Source organism: Carassius gibelio, chromosome B15 (genome assembly GCF_023724105.1).
Source record: "Carassius gibelio isolate Cgi1373 ecotype wild population from Czech Republic chromosome B15, carGib1.2-hapl.c, whole genome shotgun sequence".
NCBI lineage: Eukaryota > Metazoa > Chordata > Actinopteri > Cypriniformes > Cyprinidae > Carassius > Carassius gibelio.
Window position 1 is genome coordinate 26,781,594 of NC_068410.1, and position 17,402 is coordinate 26,798,995.

At 36.2% G+C, this 17,402-nt stretch overlaps 1 protein-coding gene across 1 annotated transcript; it reads right to left on the reverse strand.

Moving 5' to 3' along the window:
- Positions 1 to 2,595: 2,595 nt before the first annotated feature.
- meis3 (myeloid ecotropic viral integration site 3) lies at positions 2,596 to 13,904 on the reverse strand. Its single transcript, XM_052576150.1, has 13 exons — positions 13,639 to 13,904; positions 13,224 to 13,319; positions 10,874 to 11,013; positions 9,996 to 10,164; positions 9,552 to 9,602; positions 9,412 to 9,462; positions 8,817 to 8,966; positions 8,629 to 8,737; positions 7,697 to 7,842; positions 5,193 to 5,269; positions 4,916 to 4,974; positions 4,707 to 4,793; positions 2,596 to 4,620 (listed from the first exon to the last, which is right to left on the reverse strand). Exons 2-13 carry the CDS (start codon positions 13,233 to 13,235, stop codon positions 4,430 to 4,432), a joined length of 1,242 nt encoding a protein of 413 aa, XP_052432110.1. The 5' UTR covers positions 13,236 to 13,319; positions 13,639 to 13,904; the 3' UTR covers positions 2,596 to 4,429.
- Positions 13,905 to 17,402: the final 3,498 nt, after the last annotated feature.

Genomic DNA, 17,402 nt, shown 5'->3' on the forward strand with positions numbered 1-17,402 from the left:
TTTTTCACTCATTCAGTGGATCATATGTAGTGAAACAATGCATCCAGCACAGGGCATAAATGAGATATATGGCTTTCTCTTGTGCGTCGCTGAATACACAGATGGTTAAAGTCTGTGCTCTTTGAAGACTAAAGACGGCAACAAAGAGGACCTGGCTTTCAAATAAAACAATCTGAATTTGTGATGCTTTGACTGACACCTTTGTAAGGAGTGTGAGCTATAACGAAGTCGCAGTTAATGGAGATAAATAGAGAAGTGCCGTTGGCAAAATGCACCCCAACACTTTCAAACCAATTATTCTCTACATTAAACCAACGGATGGATCATTAACAACCTGCCTGGATTTTTTCCTTTCTTTCTCACACACATTTTCACACTTCTCTTCAATCACAGACCCAAATGCATATATCATTTGCAGCAGCTCGTTCACACCAATTTTGCTGATATTGTGCTGTGAAATGTAACGTATAATAATAAAGTGGAGCTGCTTTATAGTGCTCCATCTAAATAGCATGGTATCATAAGACAATATATTATACAATTTAAGATGTTATTTTTGTCTTGATTTCCCATGTAACTCTGGAACATAAAATTCTTAAAATTCAAATTATACAAAATTTACATTAAAGGGATAGTTCACCCAAAAATAAAAAATACAATATATATCTGCTTACCCCCAGGGCATCCAAAGTGCAGGAGACTTTGTTTCTTCAGAAGAATACAAATAAAGATTTTTAACTCAAACCGTTGCAGTCTGTCAGTCACATAATGTGTATGGGAATCACGGCTTTGAGAGTAAAAAAAAAAAAAACATACACAAACAAAAACAAATTAACAGAACAGTATTTATTTAGTTTTTACCTCTGATTTTCACAGTAATGTCTGAACTGTCCTGAGTGCGTTCTCAACAGCAGGCGCCTGACGCATCTTCTTGAAGCGTTCTCAAGTGTCTTCTTCTTCTTGCTTTACGGCGGATTGCAGACTTATAAGTACATTACCGCCAACTATCTCTCAAGTGGGTCGATGACACTCTATCTACAATCTCAATTAGGAGTGTCAATAGTCCACTTGAGAGATAGGTGGCGGTAATCAGGGCTCTGAACCAGTTCAAGGAACGAAAACGGAAAATGGAAATTTTAACAGGAACAGATCCAGAAACAGAAACAAAATCTAATTTTATAATTCCGAACAGAATCAAAAATTTGAAATGGCCATTAACCAGTTAATAATGTTATTTTATCCTTCCATTTAATATTTGAAATTTGCTGTGAACCAATCATGAATTCCAGTAGTACGGCATATGCAAATATGACGCTGAAGCCAACGAGTGAAATATTCGCTCAGCTGTGAACACTAAGTCTCAATGACCGCCCTTAGAGTTTATCTGAGGATAGTGTGAGATGAATTCAACAGATCACACACACTAGCAGCGCTTCTGTGAGTGGAGAAAACAGAAAAACTATAGGATTACATAAAAAAAAAATATAGGCAAATACACTAAATATATTTCACTTAAATGATATTGACAGATTAACGAAATGAAAGAAAAAAAAAAATGTGCTTTAGAAATTACGATTCATTGTGACACGTTCCAAAGTTTTCGGAAAGGAAAACGAAACAGCAGAGAGTAGTTTTCTTTATTTTGCAAAAGTTTGACAGCTTTGAATAATGTCTTGCTTCTGTATAACCAACCAGCTTTGATATTACCATCGCGCTGACACAACCTTATTTTGCTATATTGAAGCCTTTTCATTATCAATATAAAATACAGTTAAGGAAACAAATAAAAAGTTACACTGCTCTGTTGTACAAAATGTTGTGTTCAGCGTGACTGTGCCTCACTGTGCTGATATAGCTGATGTGAAGGATAGTGTTTTATGTCGATGAAAGTACAAACACTACATAATAAATAATATTTTAGCATCCAGAAACGTCGGGAACATGGAAACATTTTGGATTCGTCCCGAATGAGAAAGGTAGGCATCAGCTTCACCTTAAATTAATTTGTTTTTGGATTGATGTTTTTACAGCCTAAACTTTAGAGGATTTGTTTTGGAGAGAAACTGTTATTAGAATGTTTTTAAACATTTTGCTTTAGACTACAAGTTTTTTATCTTTCATTATTTAGGAAAGTGATAGGGCTAATAAAATGTGACATGAGCTGTGACTTAAGTTTTTCTTTTTGTTTTGTTTTTTACCCTCAAAATGCAATCTTATACAAGTATTTTTTGTTTTCGTTGTTGTTGTTGTTTTTCCGATGCAGCAAACATTTATAAATACTTTGATGTCTTTAAATAATCTGAATTTAAAAATATATATAATACAGAGCAGAAGGAGTAAGAAAAGCTAATTTATGGTCAGGAAAAATTAGGAAAGAAATTGAAGTGGAGGGACTTGGGTGACCTTAAGGGGTCAGAGAGATAGGCCTCTTCCTGTTAACCCTTCAGTGAACTCTGACCCCTGCTGCAGGCTGAATCAATCACACAAGGCTGCTTGGCATGTATGGGGGTGAACATGGAGCCAGAAAAGCACTGATGCATGAAAAACACTTTGGCAGAGATTTGTGATGACAAGGAAAGTAAAAGCCAACCCACATGTAGAAACTTTTATTTATTTTATTTTGCCTGGAGTTTATTTCAGTTTTTTATACACGTTTTAAACAAAGAGATACAATAGATAAAAACTGCCCCCAAAATACCAAAAACAACAAATAAACTGGTGATTTTATTAAATTACTTGAAATGTCACTTCTCTCAAATTCAAATGTCCTCTCTTTTAGTCTCTAATTTTCATTTCATTTAAACTCAAACAATTATTAATGACTAGATTTAATTTTATTTATTTTATTTTTTCACTTTTCCATTTGTGGGGTGGGTGTGTTGTGCTTTAGAAATATTTCTGGATTGAGAAATGTGCCTAATTAAATATGCATTGGTCATTAATCAAATTAACTTTTAATTCCTACATTTTTTAAATGGCCAAAAGCAACATTGTGTCAATGCTTGAACGTAATATTTTGTAGCCTATATCAACAGAAATATCAAAATATCAACAGTCACAATATGTTTTAATGCAGACAGGGGAATGACAAAAAAGAGCTCAGTTTTCCGAGATTGAAGTCAAAACATATCTCCAAAAAGTATCGTCAGATCTTCTGGTATTCATTCGTGTGATGAAACTGGGTGAAATATTGATGGTAATGTGAGTCAGGTCCTTCAGAGCAAACCAAAAATGTGCCTGTCGGGACCTCAGGAGATGAACATTCACATAAACTTCAAATAACTGAAGAACATATTCACTTCTTTATCAAATCGAGATATTAAAAAAATAAAATAAACGTGACACTCGGAATATTTGTTTTTAAAGTTTTGGAGTACCCATAGTTATGACACAGATAAATACAAAAAAACAACATAAAAATTAAATTAAATAATGTGTTAAACGAAAAGTGAGACTGACTTCTGAAAGAAATGTATATGGCCCTCAGCTAGGAAGACAAGAGACTCGAGGCTCTATGACGTTTTACAGGTGAATCTCAAAAAATCTACCAGGAACATGTCTGTGAAATCTGTTTCACCCCAAAATCAAAATAAGTCTGATATTTGTCTTTCAAGCTTTTTACTGTATTACTGTAATATGAGAAACTAATGAAAATTACTATTAAGAATAATAGAAGAAAAAAAACACACATCCAGATGCATTACAGCAATGAGATTTTTGTGGAAAATGCAATTCATAGAAATGAGACCACAATGCGAAATGATTACTAATTCTCTTCTAATAATAGGTTTCTTGTGCAAAATGTCTTTTGATTTTGGGATGAAACGTGACATGGTTTCATGAGCTTCACCCTTACATTTCACTAACCATGTTCAGCAGTTAGGTTGTAAGGATTTGGTGCAATTGTTCATCTCAGAAGACTATTTCAGGACTTTCTGACATGTTGGGTCCTGACTGAGGAGGTATATGCTGTGTTTTTCTGTTTGTGCTCCTCAAGAGGGTTTTCGGAGGCAAGGCAAGAAAGGCAATGAAGGCCTTAATGTTAGATTAAGGGAGATTTCAGCTCACCCCTAAGGCCATAGGAAGACGTGGGTATATCAATCAAACGCAGCAGTGTGCATAAAAACTAGTAGATAGATGTACTAAATACAGTGCATTCAGAGCATTGTCATGAGGAGATCAGAGAGCAATAAATGGTTAAGGAATGTAACAAGTCTGTCAAGCATTTGAGATGGGCATTGCATGGGAGCGTATTGATACATTTATGATGCCAGGTCAGTGCATTTAAGACATTCTCAGAGTCATTAGGTGTCGACCGCGGTGATGCCCCGAAGGTTTGGTGAGAATGATGGGCTGTGATACTGCAAAGTCAATTTACAATGTACCCTTCCATCCCATGTTTAGCGCGCCCTCCCTGCTCCGCTCTCAGTTAGTGGGCATGTATGTCAAGGCCTTGTCCTATGAGAGGTTCAGCGGGGTGGCTGTGGGGTGGGGGATGGAGCAGCATGGCAGTGTGGGGGCCGGGGTAGGGGTGCAAGGATGGGCCGGCGTGGGAGTATGCCGGTTGGGGCAGAAGTGCCCCGGGGTAATCTGTGGGCAGGGACGGCATTCCCTGAAGTCCTGAAAACAGAGAAAGAGAGAGAGAGAGAGAGTGAATGAAAGCCAGTATTGACTCTGGAGCATTGTTTTGGTGGTGTGTGTCTCACCTGCTGTCCTAAGACCTAAATGAGTCTGTGCATCTAACCCATATCCTCCTAGAGCCGCCCCCTCTGGACTGTATGGAGCACTCTGGCCTGAGTTAAAAAACACACACACACAGATATGTGTTATTCAGTGCAAAGAGCCTCGAATATTAGTTTACATACAATTAGAATGATGGTACAATCAGCCAACAAATCCAGGATAACTATTTCACCTGAGCGATTCGATTGGTCAATCATTGGCTGGACTATTCTGCGTCTGGCATTTATAAACCTGAGGGGAGACGGCAAGTTATTTTGATGAATTCAACAGTATAGCTGTAGACCAAATGAGGATATTTGAATCCATTTTGCAGGAATTTAAAAATACTGAACAAAAATGTAAATACAAAACACACGCATTTTAACTTTGAATGAAATTGCTCATTATTTTAACTAGGTGAATATGATGGCATGCAATGAGAAAGGTGGTAAAAGAGAGTGATTACTAACCAGTTATTGACCTGCAGTATAGTGAGACCTGTGTCTTGGGAGAGCTGTTTCTTCTGTTCTTCAGATGGGTACGGATGCTGAGAGAGGACAAAACGGTAATACATGATCAAATAAGTCTAGGTTAGTGCTGTGACTATATTATCAGAGCACAACAATATTGTTATAAAAGTGATGGGGTTTCCTATTTACATAACCATACTAAATGCTTTTTAAGCAAATATAATTTTTCAAATAACTATGTTTTATCTTTTTTTTATTTATTTTTTTTTACCTACAACTATTTCAAATAAGTTCCTTAAAGGGATACTCCACCCCAAAATGAAGATTCTGTCATTAATCACTTATGAAAAGCATCATCAGAATAATCCTTCTGCCATCAGTGGTTCAACCTTCATGTTATGAAGCGACGAGAATACTTTTTGTATACAAATAAAACAAAAATAATGACTTCACTTAACAATTTGTCTCTTCTTTGTCTCTCCACATCACCGTAGCACCATTTGGGAGAATCTCAGCTGTACGCAGGAGACAAATTGCTGAATAAATTCATTATTTTTGTTTTATTTGTGTATTGAATGTATTCTCGTCGATTCACAATGTTTCAGTTGAACCACTGATGGCAGATGAACTATTCTGACGATGCTTTCATACTTTTCTGGACCTTGACATTGTATTTTTTCTTGGCAGTCAATGGGACAGTCTCAAGCCTCCCAGTTTTCCTCTTAAATATCTTAAATTGTGTTCTGAAGATGAACTAACGGGTTTGGAATGACATGGGGGTAAGTGATTAATGACAAAACTTAATTTTGGGGTGGAGCATCCCTTTAACACTAGTTATTGTTGTGCATCTCTGAGTTAAACTGAGAATGCTCTTTAAAGGGTTAGTTCACCCAAAAATGCTGTTCCAAACCAGTAAGACCTCCTTTTATCTTTGGAACACAGTTTAAGATATTTTAGATTCAGTCCAACTGCTCTCAGTCCCTCCATTGAAACTGTGTGTACGGTCTACTGTCCATGTCCAGAAAGGTAATAAAACATCATCAAAGTAGTCCATGTGACATCAGAGGGTCAGTTAGAATTTTTTGAAGCATCGAAAATACATTTTGGTCCAAAAATAGCAAAAACGACGACTTTATTCAGCATTGTCTTCTCTTCCATGTCTGTGTGAGAGAGAGTTCAAATCAAAGCAGTCTGGATATCCGGTTCGCGAACGATTCATTCAGTTCACCAAATCGAACTGAATCGTTTTAAATGGTTCGCATCTCTAATGCGCATTAATCCACAAATGAATTAAGCTGTTAACTTTTTTAATGTGGCTGACTCTCCCTCTAAGTTCAAACAAACCAATATCCCGGAGTAATTAATTGACTCAAACAGTAAACCGAAGGCTTGAATCAAGGACAATCATCGCAAATGACGCCATTGCGTCGAGCGCAAAAGAACCGGTGAACCGTTTTCTTCAACCGGTTTATTGAATCGAACTGTACGAAAGAACTACAGGTGATCCGAACACCGATGCAACCGGTTCTTCACTCGTGAACGAGTCAGTCTATTGTTCGTTATCTGGCTCGGCTCGGTGTTCATCTTCACAGCAGTTCAGTCAGTGTACTGTTTGAGTGCATGCATTACTCCGGGATATTGGTTTGTTTGAACTAAGAGGGAGTGTCAGCCACATAAAAAAAAAGTTAACATCTTAAGTAATTTGTGGATTAATGCATATTAGAGATGCGAACCGCTTAAAACGATTCAGTTCAATTTGGTGAACTGAATGATTAGTTCGCGAACTGGATATCCTGCTTTGATTTGAACTCTCTCTCACAACAGACACGGAAGAGAAGACAATGCTGAATAAAGTCATCGTTTTTGCTATTTTTGGACCAAAATGTATTTTCGATGCTTCAAAAAATTCTAACTGACCCTCTGATGTCACATGGACTACTTTGATGATGTTTTTCTTACCTTTCTGGACATGGACAGTAGACCGTACACACAGCTTCAATGGAGGGACTGAGAGCTCTCGGACTAAATCTAAAATATCTTAAACTGTGTTCCGAAGATAAAAGGAGGTCTTACATGTTTGGAACAGCATAAGGGAGTTATTAATGACATAATTTTCATTTTTAGGCGAACTAACCCTTTAATGATATCTTTATTCACTCAAGTCAGTTTGTTAGTTGCATTATTACTCACAATGTTTTTATTCTTGCTATTATTAGTAAGCTCTGGATCTTCTGTCATTTGTAATTACAGAAGCGTCATTAGTCATTAGCGTCACATAATTACCATATGCTCATTGCAACTTCAGATAAAGCATTGCTCAGTTCAGCAGTTCTCATCTATACAATATTAATTATCAAAGATTTCATACATTCTTGGATATTAAATATTAAATACCAAAATACCACAGTTTCCACATTTATGCTGCTATTTTTCAATGGAACACAAAAGAAATATGTTTGTTAAAGTACGTTTTTAACTGTAAAAGAGTTGGTTTTCTCTCTTACCGACAGGTGCTGGAAGAGCCAAGCTCTCATAATGTTTGTCGCAACTTTGGGAAAGATTCCTCTTTTCTTGTTGTTTCGTCTGTCTCTATCTGTTTCATCTTCTTCTCCCGTGCTGGGAGATGCCACACTTCCATCCAACCCATCACCTGACACAGAACAACACACAAGCCTAATGAAATGTCTTGTTGGATTGGATGGGAAATGTAAAATGTTTTTATCAGTGTCTGGGAGTAACTAGTTATTAGTTACAAAATAAATGTAACTGTCATCTTGTAATTAAATTACAGTAACATTAAATTACAGTATATGAAAATGTTAAAGATTACAAAGTGTCTTAGATTGGAACATTTTCTCACACATACAAATCTGATGGATTTCTTTCGTAAAGATTAATTCAACTGATGAAGGATTCTGAAAGTCTGACAGTGATCAATGTAAGGTCAGCCCTTAAAAATTGTGAAAATGTAGAAAAGTAACCAAATGTAATCAGATACATTACTTTAATAAGTAATTGAAATAGTTACACAACTAGTTACATTTTGAATAGGGTAACTTGTAATCTGTAACATATTATATTTCCAAAGTAACATTTTTTTATTTCCAAGATGACAACAAGATGCCAGTTGTTGAGTTAAACATGCAAAATTGCAACATTTATCAATGCATATATTTACATTTACATTTAGTCATTTAGCAGACGCTTTTATCCAGAGCAACTTACAAATGAGGACAATGGAAGCAATCAAAATCAACAAAAGAGCAATGATGTACAAGTGCTATACAGTACATGTAGCAAGGGTTTATTAAATAATATAATAGAAAAAGAATAGAGCAAGCTAGTGTTATTTCCCGTAAGATTGAATAAAAACAGTACAGTATGCAGCAAAAATGCTAGACTTCACTATAGCCGGTGTGTGTAAAATGATAAGTACCGGCATCGCTGCAGTTCTCTGCGCTGTGTGAGGTGAGGCCACAGGAGGCACTGGGGGTGCCCGAGGGGGTCGACACACAATCATCCGGATCTCGCAACCAAGACTGATTCTAGATCAGGAGAGACAGGCACAGTCAGACACACACACGCTACAACTCCCTGATATGTGTCAGACGTCTACTAACTTACTTGGTCTGACAGATTGGTGCAAGAGCCAGTGAAATCTTCCATGTCAGATTTGGATCCACCCTCCCGGTCGTCCAGCACCAAATCAGTGGGCATCTTGCCTTTAAGACAGGTGATGTACCGATGGCAGAAATTATCACAGAGGTCATGAACCTATGAGAGACAAGTGAAGATATCAGGTTCATTGACATACTGTATAAAGCTAAAAATTCATAGCATGGTCATGCTGCACTTTCGAATACAATAAAAGCTAAAAGATTTATGAGAAGAGCTGTCACTGATAGTAAACATATAGTATAGTTTGACATGCCACATTTGAATACGGCAAAGCATAACGAGACAATTGGGAAAAAAAGTTTTATAAAAAATAATAAAAGTAAAGAAAATAAAAAAAATAATAATTGGGGTAAGTAAGTAAATTATAACAGGATTTTTACTGAAGAAAATCACACACTAAATAAAAAGTAAAAATAGCAAAAAAGTTAGAAATGAGAAAAATCACTTAAACACACATAGTACCATGTTTTATTTGAGGACATATTCCATGATAATATAATTGTAAGCTTTACAAGCATGTTGTAAGAGAGAAAATACATACCTTTTCTAGCTCTAATAGATGAAACCTTAGGACTTGAATGGCCTGGATCATCTGTGCAAAGAGATCATATGGTTAAAACTGTCGTGCTCTTGACAAAATTACATGGAAACCACTTATTTTAATGCTTGTGTATATCTTACCAGATTGTCCAGTTCTGGATTCGATGAAAATATAGGTTTCTCTGATCGAATCTAAAATAATTAACAGAAAAATAAATCAACATATACTGAATTTGATGCTTGATGTTTCTGCAATCTGCAGGTATTTCTCTAGTAAAGCCCAGAACAAGACAAGGCTGTTGTCTTTTATGTTACACTAGTCTGAGACAAGAATTTGAGAATCCCAGTCTATTGTTCTGTTTGTACAAAAGGCCTATAAGCTGTCGCATTTGTCAGTTTTTTTTTTTTACTTTACTTTTTTAGCCTTTGTCATGCCAAAATTCATTTCGTCTTGACAAACTTTGCTTTTATAGTCAAAATATACAGTTGCATCCTGTTTTCAGAACCTCAATGCAAATTCAATTTAAATGTAAGAACTGAATTGGAATTGAAAAGACATTAAGGTCAATACGCATGGTTCCTCACTTGTTTAGCAAAGGCCGCGATATCATCATTGAAGGAGTCAGAGGAGCAGACGTCACTGTGATTGGTCATGCCGAGGAGATGGGCGGAGTTTGACATCGAGTCTCGTGGTGAGCAGGTGGCAAGTTCACACTTCTCAAATACCAGAGCCAGAAGTGGAAACAGAGGATGACTGCAAATAAACACACATATGCTCCAAGTTAGAAAACACAGCAGAGTAAGAAAATGCTACACAGCTAATCCTGCCTAAAATTAAGTTTTTATTTTAAAAATTATAATAATTAATGCCTCCACAAATGTCAGAACTACTCTGGATTTTCTGAAAATGTGAAGTGTGTCATTGCTTTGATGTTATATCCTTTCTCCTCTCTCAACTTAATACATAGAAGACTATAAGTAAACTACTTGTAAATTGGCGTTCCCTCAAATTGCAAATAAAATGGTTCTGAGGCATATTTCAAACACTGCTATTTTTGTTTGAGACTGAGAAGCCTAAATCATCACCGATGAAGTGAGTGTGGGGTCAGAATAACAGTTAATCTGACCAATGGGAGTGTTTGGAAAACCTGAAGATTGTAAGTACTTCCATTCCAATTCCATTTGGTGCCTCTAGTGGTGCAAAGATAACAAACTTCACCTTTACTACTGTGCATGTATTTATTTATTTTTTTGTTTCTAGCAAAAAAAAAAAAAAAATCTTCACCTGAAAAGAAAAACAAAGTAGTATATTACTGTATTTTATTCTAACAAAAACCACATATAATGCTATAGTTGTCCTAGTCAGAACTAACCAAGGGCTGAAGGCTATGTTTATTAACAAATGCAGTGCTCGTTCATGTTTCGTGGGAGGTAACAGATGGTTAAAGTAACCAGACTCTCACCCGTAGATCTGGTCCCGGTGGTGTTTCAGGGAGTCAGGCACAGTGTGGCCGTAGTGAGGTGGAGGAAGTGACCTCATGGCATCCCTGTAGTCTCCCACAGGCATGGCGTCAGAGCCTGGGTACTGCAACAACTCCTCATACTAGATACGGAGGGACATGATTAGACAAATCTAAGAGATAAGACAATTCCTGGGATTGGGGGGAGGGGGTTATTATGATGAATAAGTGTATAGGCTACAGGACTGACAGTACATTTGAGTATGTGAGCTAGCGCTAGGCTGTTTGAAGTCGCTGCTAATTGTGTCTCCTCCTTAATAAACACTGGATGCGGGGAGGCTTTGATGTGCCATTTTTCAGAGCGCCAAGCAACATTCACCCAGGGACATAAACTCCAAAGAAAAAACTTTCCAGCTGATTTATAATTAACAGCCTTACATACAAATACATAAAGTCATCCCGCCTTCATTTACACTAATTAGGTGGTTTAACAGTCAGCTTTCTGATTAATGCTGTAGTCAGATAAATGATCAGAAAAACAGCACTGAGGAAAAAGACTTACACTATGCTTTCTGAATAATCAATAACAAGAAAAAAAACTCTTATTTCTCACTGCACAACTATACATTTCATTTAAGCAATTTCCAATGACTGCTCACCTATTATTGAGATGGAAGTTGTATTATATGTATCACTAACAATATGACTTAATGTAAGCCACCTCAGGGACGTACATTCTGACAAAAAAAGAAAAAAAAGAAAAAAAATTGTAATGTGTAATTTAAACATCTGTAAATAATCTGAATTTTCTGTAGCATATAAACTCCATATTTACATGTGTGATATACTTATTTCCCCATATGTGTTTACCATGGCATGAAACATTTCATTTAACTCTGAAACTGCAATATTCCCATATTCATGGTCTTTAAAATTTTTCCAATAATTATTCTGTTTTGAAAAAATAAATATCTAACTAAAGATTAAGGACACCACAATTCATAATAAACTGATTAACCAAAAATACGTTCTGAGTTCAAATTAAGCATGCCTACTGTAAAGACGGACAAAATGTGAGTATTTAAAAATATGTAAAACACATAAACATGCAGAACACATTTTTTTTTACATATATAAAAACCAATGTTTGATGATTTTTCTTTCTGTTGACAGAAACATAATCAAACTGTGATGTTTTTGATGATTAGTAGTGTAAATGAGTAAGGTTATTATATAGAAAAAACTACAATCAATTAAAAGCAGTAGAGTTTCAAGCAAACTAAATATACTTAAACATGAACAGAATACATTTAATTGTGTATGCTGCAGCGTTGCTTTCTCTAAAGAAAACAGAATGTGTACTTCACAACCTTAAAGGTGCAAACGTAATGTAGAAGATCATAGAAAATTATATATATATATGTATATATATTATATATATATATATATATATATATATATATATATATATATATATATATATATATATATATATATATATATATATATATATATATATATATAATATATATATATAGAGAGAGAGAGAGAGATTTGAAGTATATATATATATATATATAAACTTCAAATCTAACAGGCTTTTACAGGCAAAAAAAAATGAAAAATGCCAATCAGTGTAATTGAATCTGACAGATGAGGATATTGCAGGGACAGATAAAAGAGCTTATATTTGAGATTGAACAGAGCGATGCCAAATTAATAGGATCATAATTACCATTTGGAAGTAGACAGAAAGCAACAAGAATTTCCATTTGGCCGCTCACTGTAGCACAAGAGTTGACCTACTTACTGACTTCATCTCCCTTACTAGGGCCTGTATGCTGTTTCCCTACACTTCTCCATCTGATGTTTGCCTTTTATTGCTATTCTGAATGCATGTAATTGATTATAATAAGGATAAAACTGAGTAGCTGTGTGTATAATCACCTTTGTAAACTCAGTTTTCTTTCAAGTAAATGTAAGCCTACATGAAAATATATAAATGATATTGTAATGATAGCCTACTTTATCATATTTGAATGAGCATTACCTAATGAGCATCAATTAGGCATCACATAATGGAATAATGTTTATTACTGACTGGGACGCTGGATTGAAAGTTATTATAAAGTGTCAGCCAAAAATCTAACAATTACAAATTAAGAATTATTTTTTTGGATTGTGACTACACATTGCTTGTACATCTCAATAGTTATTATATTTAGTTATGCTTATTGTTAATCAATTTGTTTTTGGTTATTCACATGATAGCATCCTTTGCATCAAAGTAGCAAAAAAATAAAAATTAAATAAAAAAATGGACCTAGAAAATCAAGGGAAAAACAGGACCTACCCTCTTCTCCATGCGATACGGAAGCCGAGCTCACACACTCACTGACGGATGACAACACACACCAGAGCGGCAGATAAGACACACTCTCCACAAGAACTAAAGCATAAAAACATTGAACAAAACTAAGCATGCATTATGACACAATCATTTACTGATACCATATTCAAATTCTGGTCCTAAGCATTTGGGGCATCATGAAATAAATGCGAGCACAGTAGGTAAGATTGCTTTTCACTTTAAAAATATCCACCAAAATAGCAGCTTAAGTGTTCTAGAGTGAATGAGAATTGCTTATAATAATATTATATATAAACGCATACTAAACGAATAACAAATTATTTATCCACGTAAATGTTATGGTTATGGAAATCGGGTTATATTATGGGTATGAAGAGAAGGCGTAAAGATACCCCACCTTAATAAGACAGCAGCAGCAGGAGCGTGGAGCGGGCCGAGGATCCAGCATTAGCGGCGCGTTTGAGATGATGTCGCGTGCCTTCCGCTCTATCGACGTCCATGAAGCGAAATGCGTCTCTCCACAGTGAGCGATGAAGCTTTAAACCAGAGAGAGAGAGAGAGAGAGAGACAGAGATGGAGACTGAGAGTTGTTTAGGGGGTCAAAACACAACGGGGTCTCTCACCCCCACCTCCTTATAGCACACACTCGCGCAACACACACACACACACACACACACTCCCTCTCTCTCTTTCGCGCATTACAAATGCAGAGGCTTTCGTTTTTATCTGAAAAACGCTCTCTCTCTCTCTCTCTCTCTCTCATACACACACAGACACACAAACACACAGATACCGAGTTTACCAAGTTCCATCATCGCTATTCTGGTGAAAAATCATTTGATCTGATTATAGGTTGACTAGCATGTGCCTCAGATCTGTTTCGAAGCATGCATTGTCATGCGTTATTCTCCACAACACACGCGTCACATATTCTACACAATACCACCAAAAAGTATTTGTAAACTTGTACCGCATTTTAAAATGCATTATATTAAAAATACAAAAGACCTTTTCTCAGAACGAACTCCTTTGCCATCTTTATATATGAAGACACTTACCATTATATTTACAGGTTAACATAACATTTAATAACCAGAATGAGTCAAAATCCTACATTTAAAATGTATGAAATGATCATCATGATCACCACCCTCCTGTGGGGACACTTAAAGTTGTGTATGTGTAAGATTATAAAAGATTTACATGAATGAATGAGGGAATGATCACATAGGCCTTAATAAATACATAGAGGTTAAAAAACTTCTGAGCTGTATTTTGATTTGCATTTAGCAAGTATTTATCAGCAGATTTTCTTGTTTCAATTGATAAATCTGTTTGCTGTTTTACATCTCACTTTTTTATATTAAAACACTTGAAATGAAATTGAATTGGGGGAAGGGATTATGAAGAAAATAAATGTGTTGTAAACACCTGATGTTAATAGAATAGAAAACACCCCATGTTTTCTATTAATGTTATAACCAATCCCACCCAACTGTTACACCTCACCCGGCAGTGCATAGGATGTAAAAACTGCACTGCAATTAAGAGTGATATAAAAGTTTAAGAAACACTGAAGACAACTTCACCTGAAATGTGGGAAAATATTAAAAAGCTAAAGATATACTGTACATGGTGCAAAATAAATAATACAAAGTTACATTTACAGACTACAGCAAAAAGTCTTACATTTCCAGGTATACTATATAACTGTAAATTTAACACCTACTAAATTTCTCATAATTAAATATTTACTTGAAATGTAAACTTGTGCTTTCTTCCTTTGAAATAAATGCAACTAGCATGACAATTAAAGCATTGACATTCGTTTGTGTTTCTTAAAGTTTTAGTTCACCAAAAAATGAAAATTAGGCTGCGTTTTACTCACCCTTGGAGGCATGACTTTCTTATTTCAGACAAATCCAGTTGAACTTATATTCAAAATTGTCTTTGATCTTTCAAGCTCTGTCATTGCAGTCAGTGGGTGTTCACTTCACTTGACTCTAGCTTGCACTCGCTGCTGTAAATGGAAGCAGTTTTGGGGGAATTACGTATGAGGACAATTTTTAATATAACTCCGACTGGATTCGTCTGAAAGAATAAAGTCATATAAACCTAGGATGCCTTCAAGAGTGAGTAAAACGCAGCCTAATTTTAATTTTTTGGTGAACTTATTCTTTAAACTTTATGCTGCAGAAAGTAGAAAAGAAATAAGAAAAAAATGCAATGAAGTAGCAATCAGCTGATAATGCTAACTGCCAATTAGACTCACCGTTATAACCATTACCATGTAATTGTTTTTATTGCAGGGCAAATCACAGCAATATGTTTCTGTTATTTATGACTCTTATCTTTGAACCAGTAATAGGGGAGACTGTGTCTGTTGTCTGGAGAAAGTGAACTATACTTTCAGTTTCCACACTTAATAAAACCATAATAAGACCAATTGTAAACTACACAAGGTAACTGAAAGGTTGTTTTTCAAGACAGGTATTTTTTTTAGATTGGACTGGGGAAAGTTGTCACATGTGTTTGTATACAACTTTATACAATGCATTCATTAGAATATGTCAAAATTCATATTTGTTTTGCTGCTTAAATTTGAAAGGCATTAAATAGCCTATAAAACATTTTAAATACAAGGTGCATGTGAAACGTGAATGAAAACAATTGGCTTTAATATGTACCAAGTGGCATTACAATCAGTTAGAGCAAACCTGCAACAGGAAAACAGTTCCACGGAGTACCAAACGTGGTCTTGTGTTGTAAATCACCCTTAAATAACATAATAATTATTCCACCCGTCCCCTGAACTCCTCTCCCGCAGAGCGAGCGCTCTACAGGCGGTCAGGACTTCAATCACCGCGGGCCTCTCCAGCGCGGTGCGGCCGGAGCGACGCGCTCGGTGGGCGGTGGGCGGCGTGACACAAGCGAGGCAGAGGATCAGGCGGTCTTCGGCCTTCCAACACCAAGGGAGGGCACTGGCCAGCAGAGATGATCATAGCTACATAAAAGCATTAACAACGCAACAACAGTGATTGTAAAGACGCTCAATGGAGCAACGCCCTTTGAATGCGGCCTTTAATCGGGGATTTCCACTTGTAATGCGTTGTCATTTAATACGCAGGCAAATGCATTATAACCAATGCAACGCCTGCTATACTATGACTTTTAAATAATTCAGGGAAATAATAATAAAGATTGTGTCGGGGATGCTCTCAAATGTCTGGTCCATTTTTAAATAATGGTTATAAGATTCTAGGGCTAGATGCAAACATTTTATATTGCAATGCAATATAGTCGATTGACTGTTGCCATACTGTGTTTCACATTAATTGTGTGTTTTTGTGGGAGTGAGGTTGTTTTTAGAGAATAAGCTCATTAGTATTGTGGTGTGAGGCAGGTTAGTGTGATTTTTTTTTGTTTAATGTGGCTGTTTGTCACTTCCTCTAAAGTTGTGAATGTTTGTTTAGGGACATTTGTCACAGTATGTGTGAGTGTGCGTGCCATGTGAGAGACATTCGGTCTTTAGTCAAGGCATCAGGAGCCGAAAAAGGCATAGAGAAGTGACAGTACTATTTTAGATGCAACCAAACTCTCTCACTCACATCATTTACACTTTGTAGCCCTATAATGTTTAATATTAACCCGGAGCTGGCTGATCTTATGGTCGTACATTTACAGTTTATGATACTAGCAAAGTGACCTCACAAATTAACATCCCAGCAACCTCACACAGTCTCTTAGGCCTGACCTTTGACATCTGGATCTATATCTGCTGCTGTGAGCGTTGTGTTATCCCTGAGGGAGTCGTTCTCTGGTGTCCGTTCACCCCAAATCCTCAGGTCAGGATCTCTCGGTCAACATTTTTGGTGCCTTTTCATGCTTTTTGGTACTTCTTTATAGCCCTTATGGCACTGCTCATGTTACATGCACTTTGAATGTTTGATTTTAGTAATAGTTTGTCTTTTAAAATGTCTTGTAAACATTTTGCGAAGTCAGACTAGGAGAGCTAGATAATGAGATTGCAGCATGTGTACATATCAATCAAATTACAAGACTTTGGCATTGTGCGCATACCCCGAAATACAGAGGTGATGTGTAACATGTATTTAATCCTTCAGATATTCAGTTATGCATTGTGTAATGTACACAGCTAAA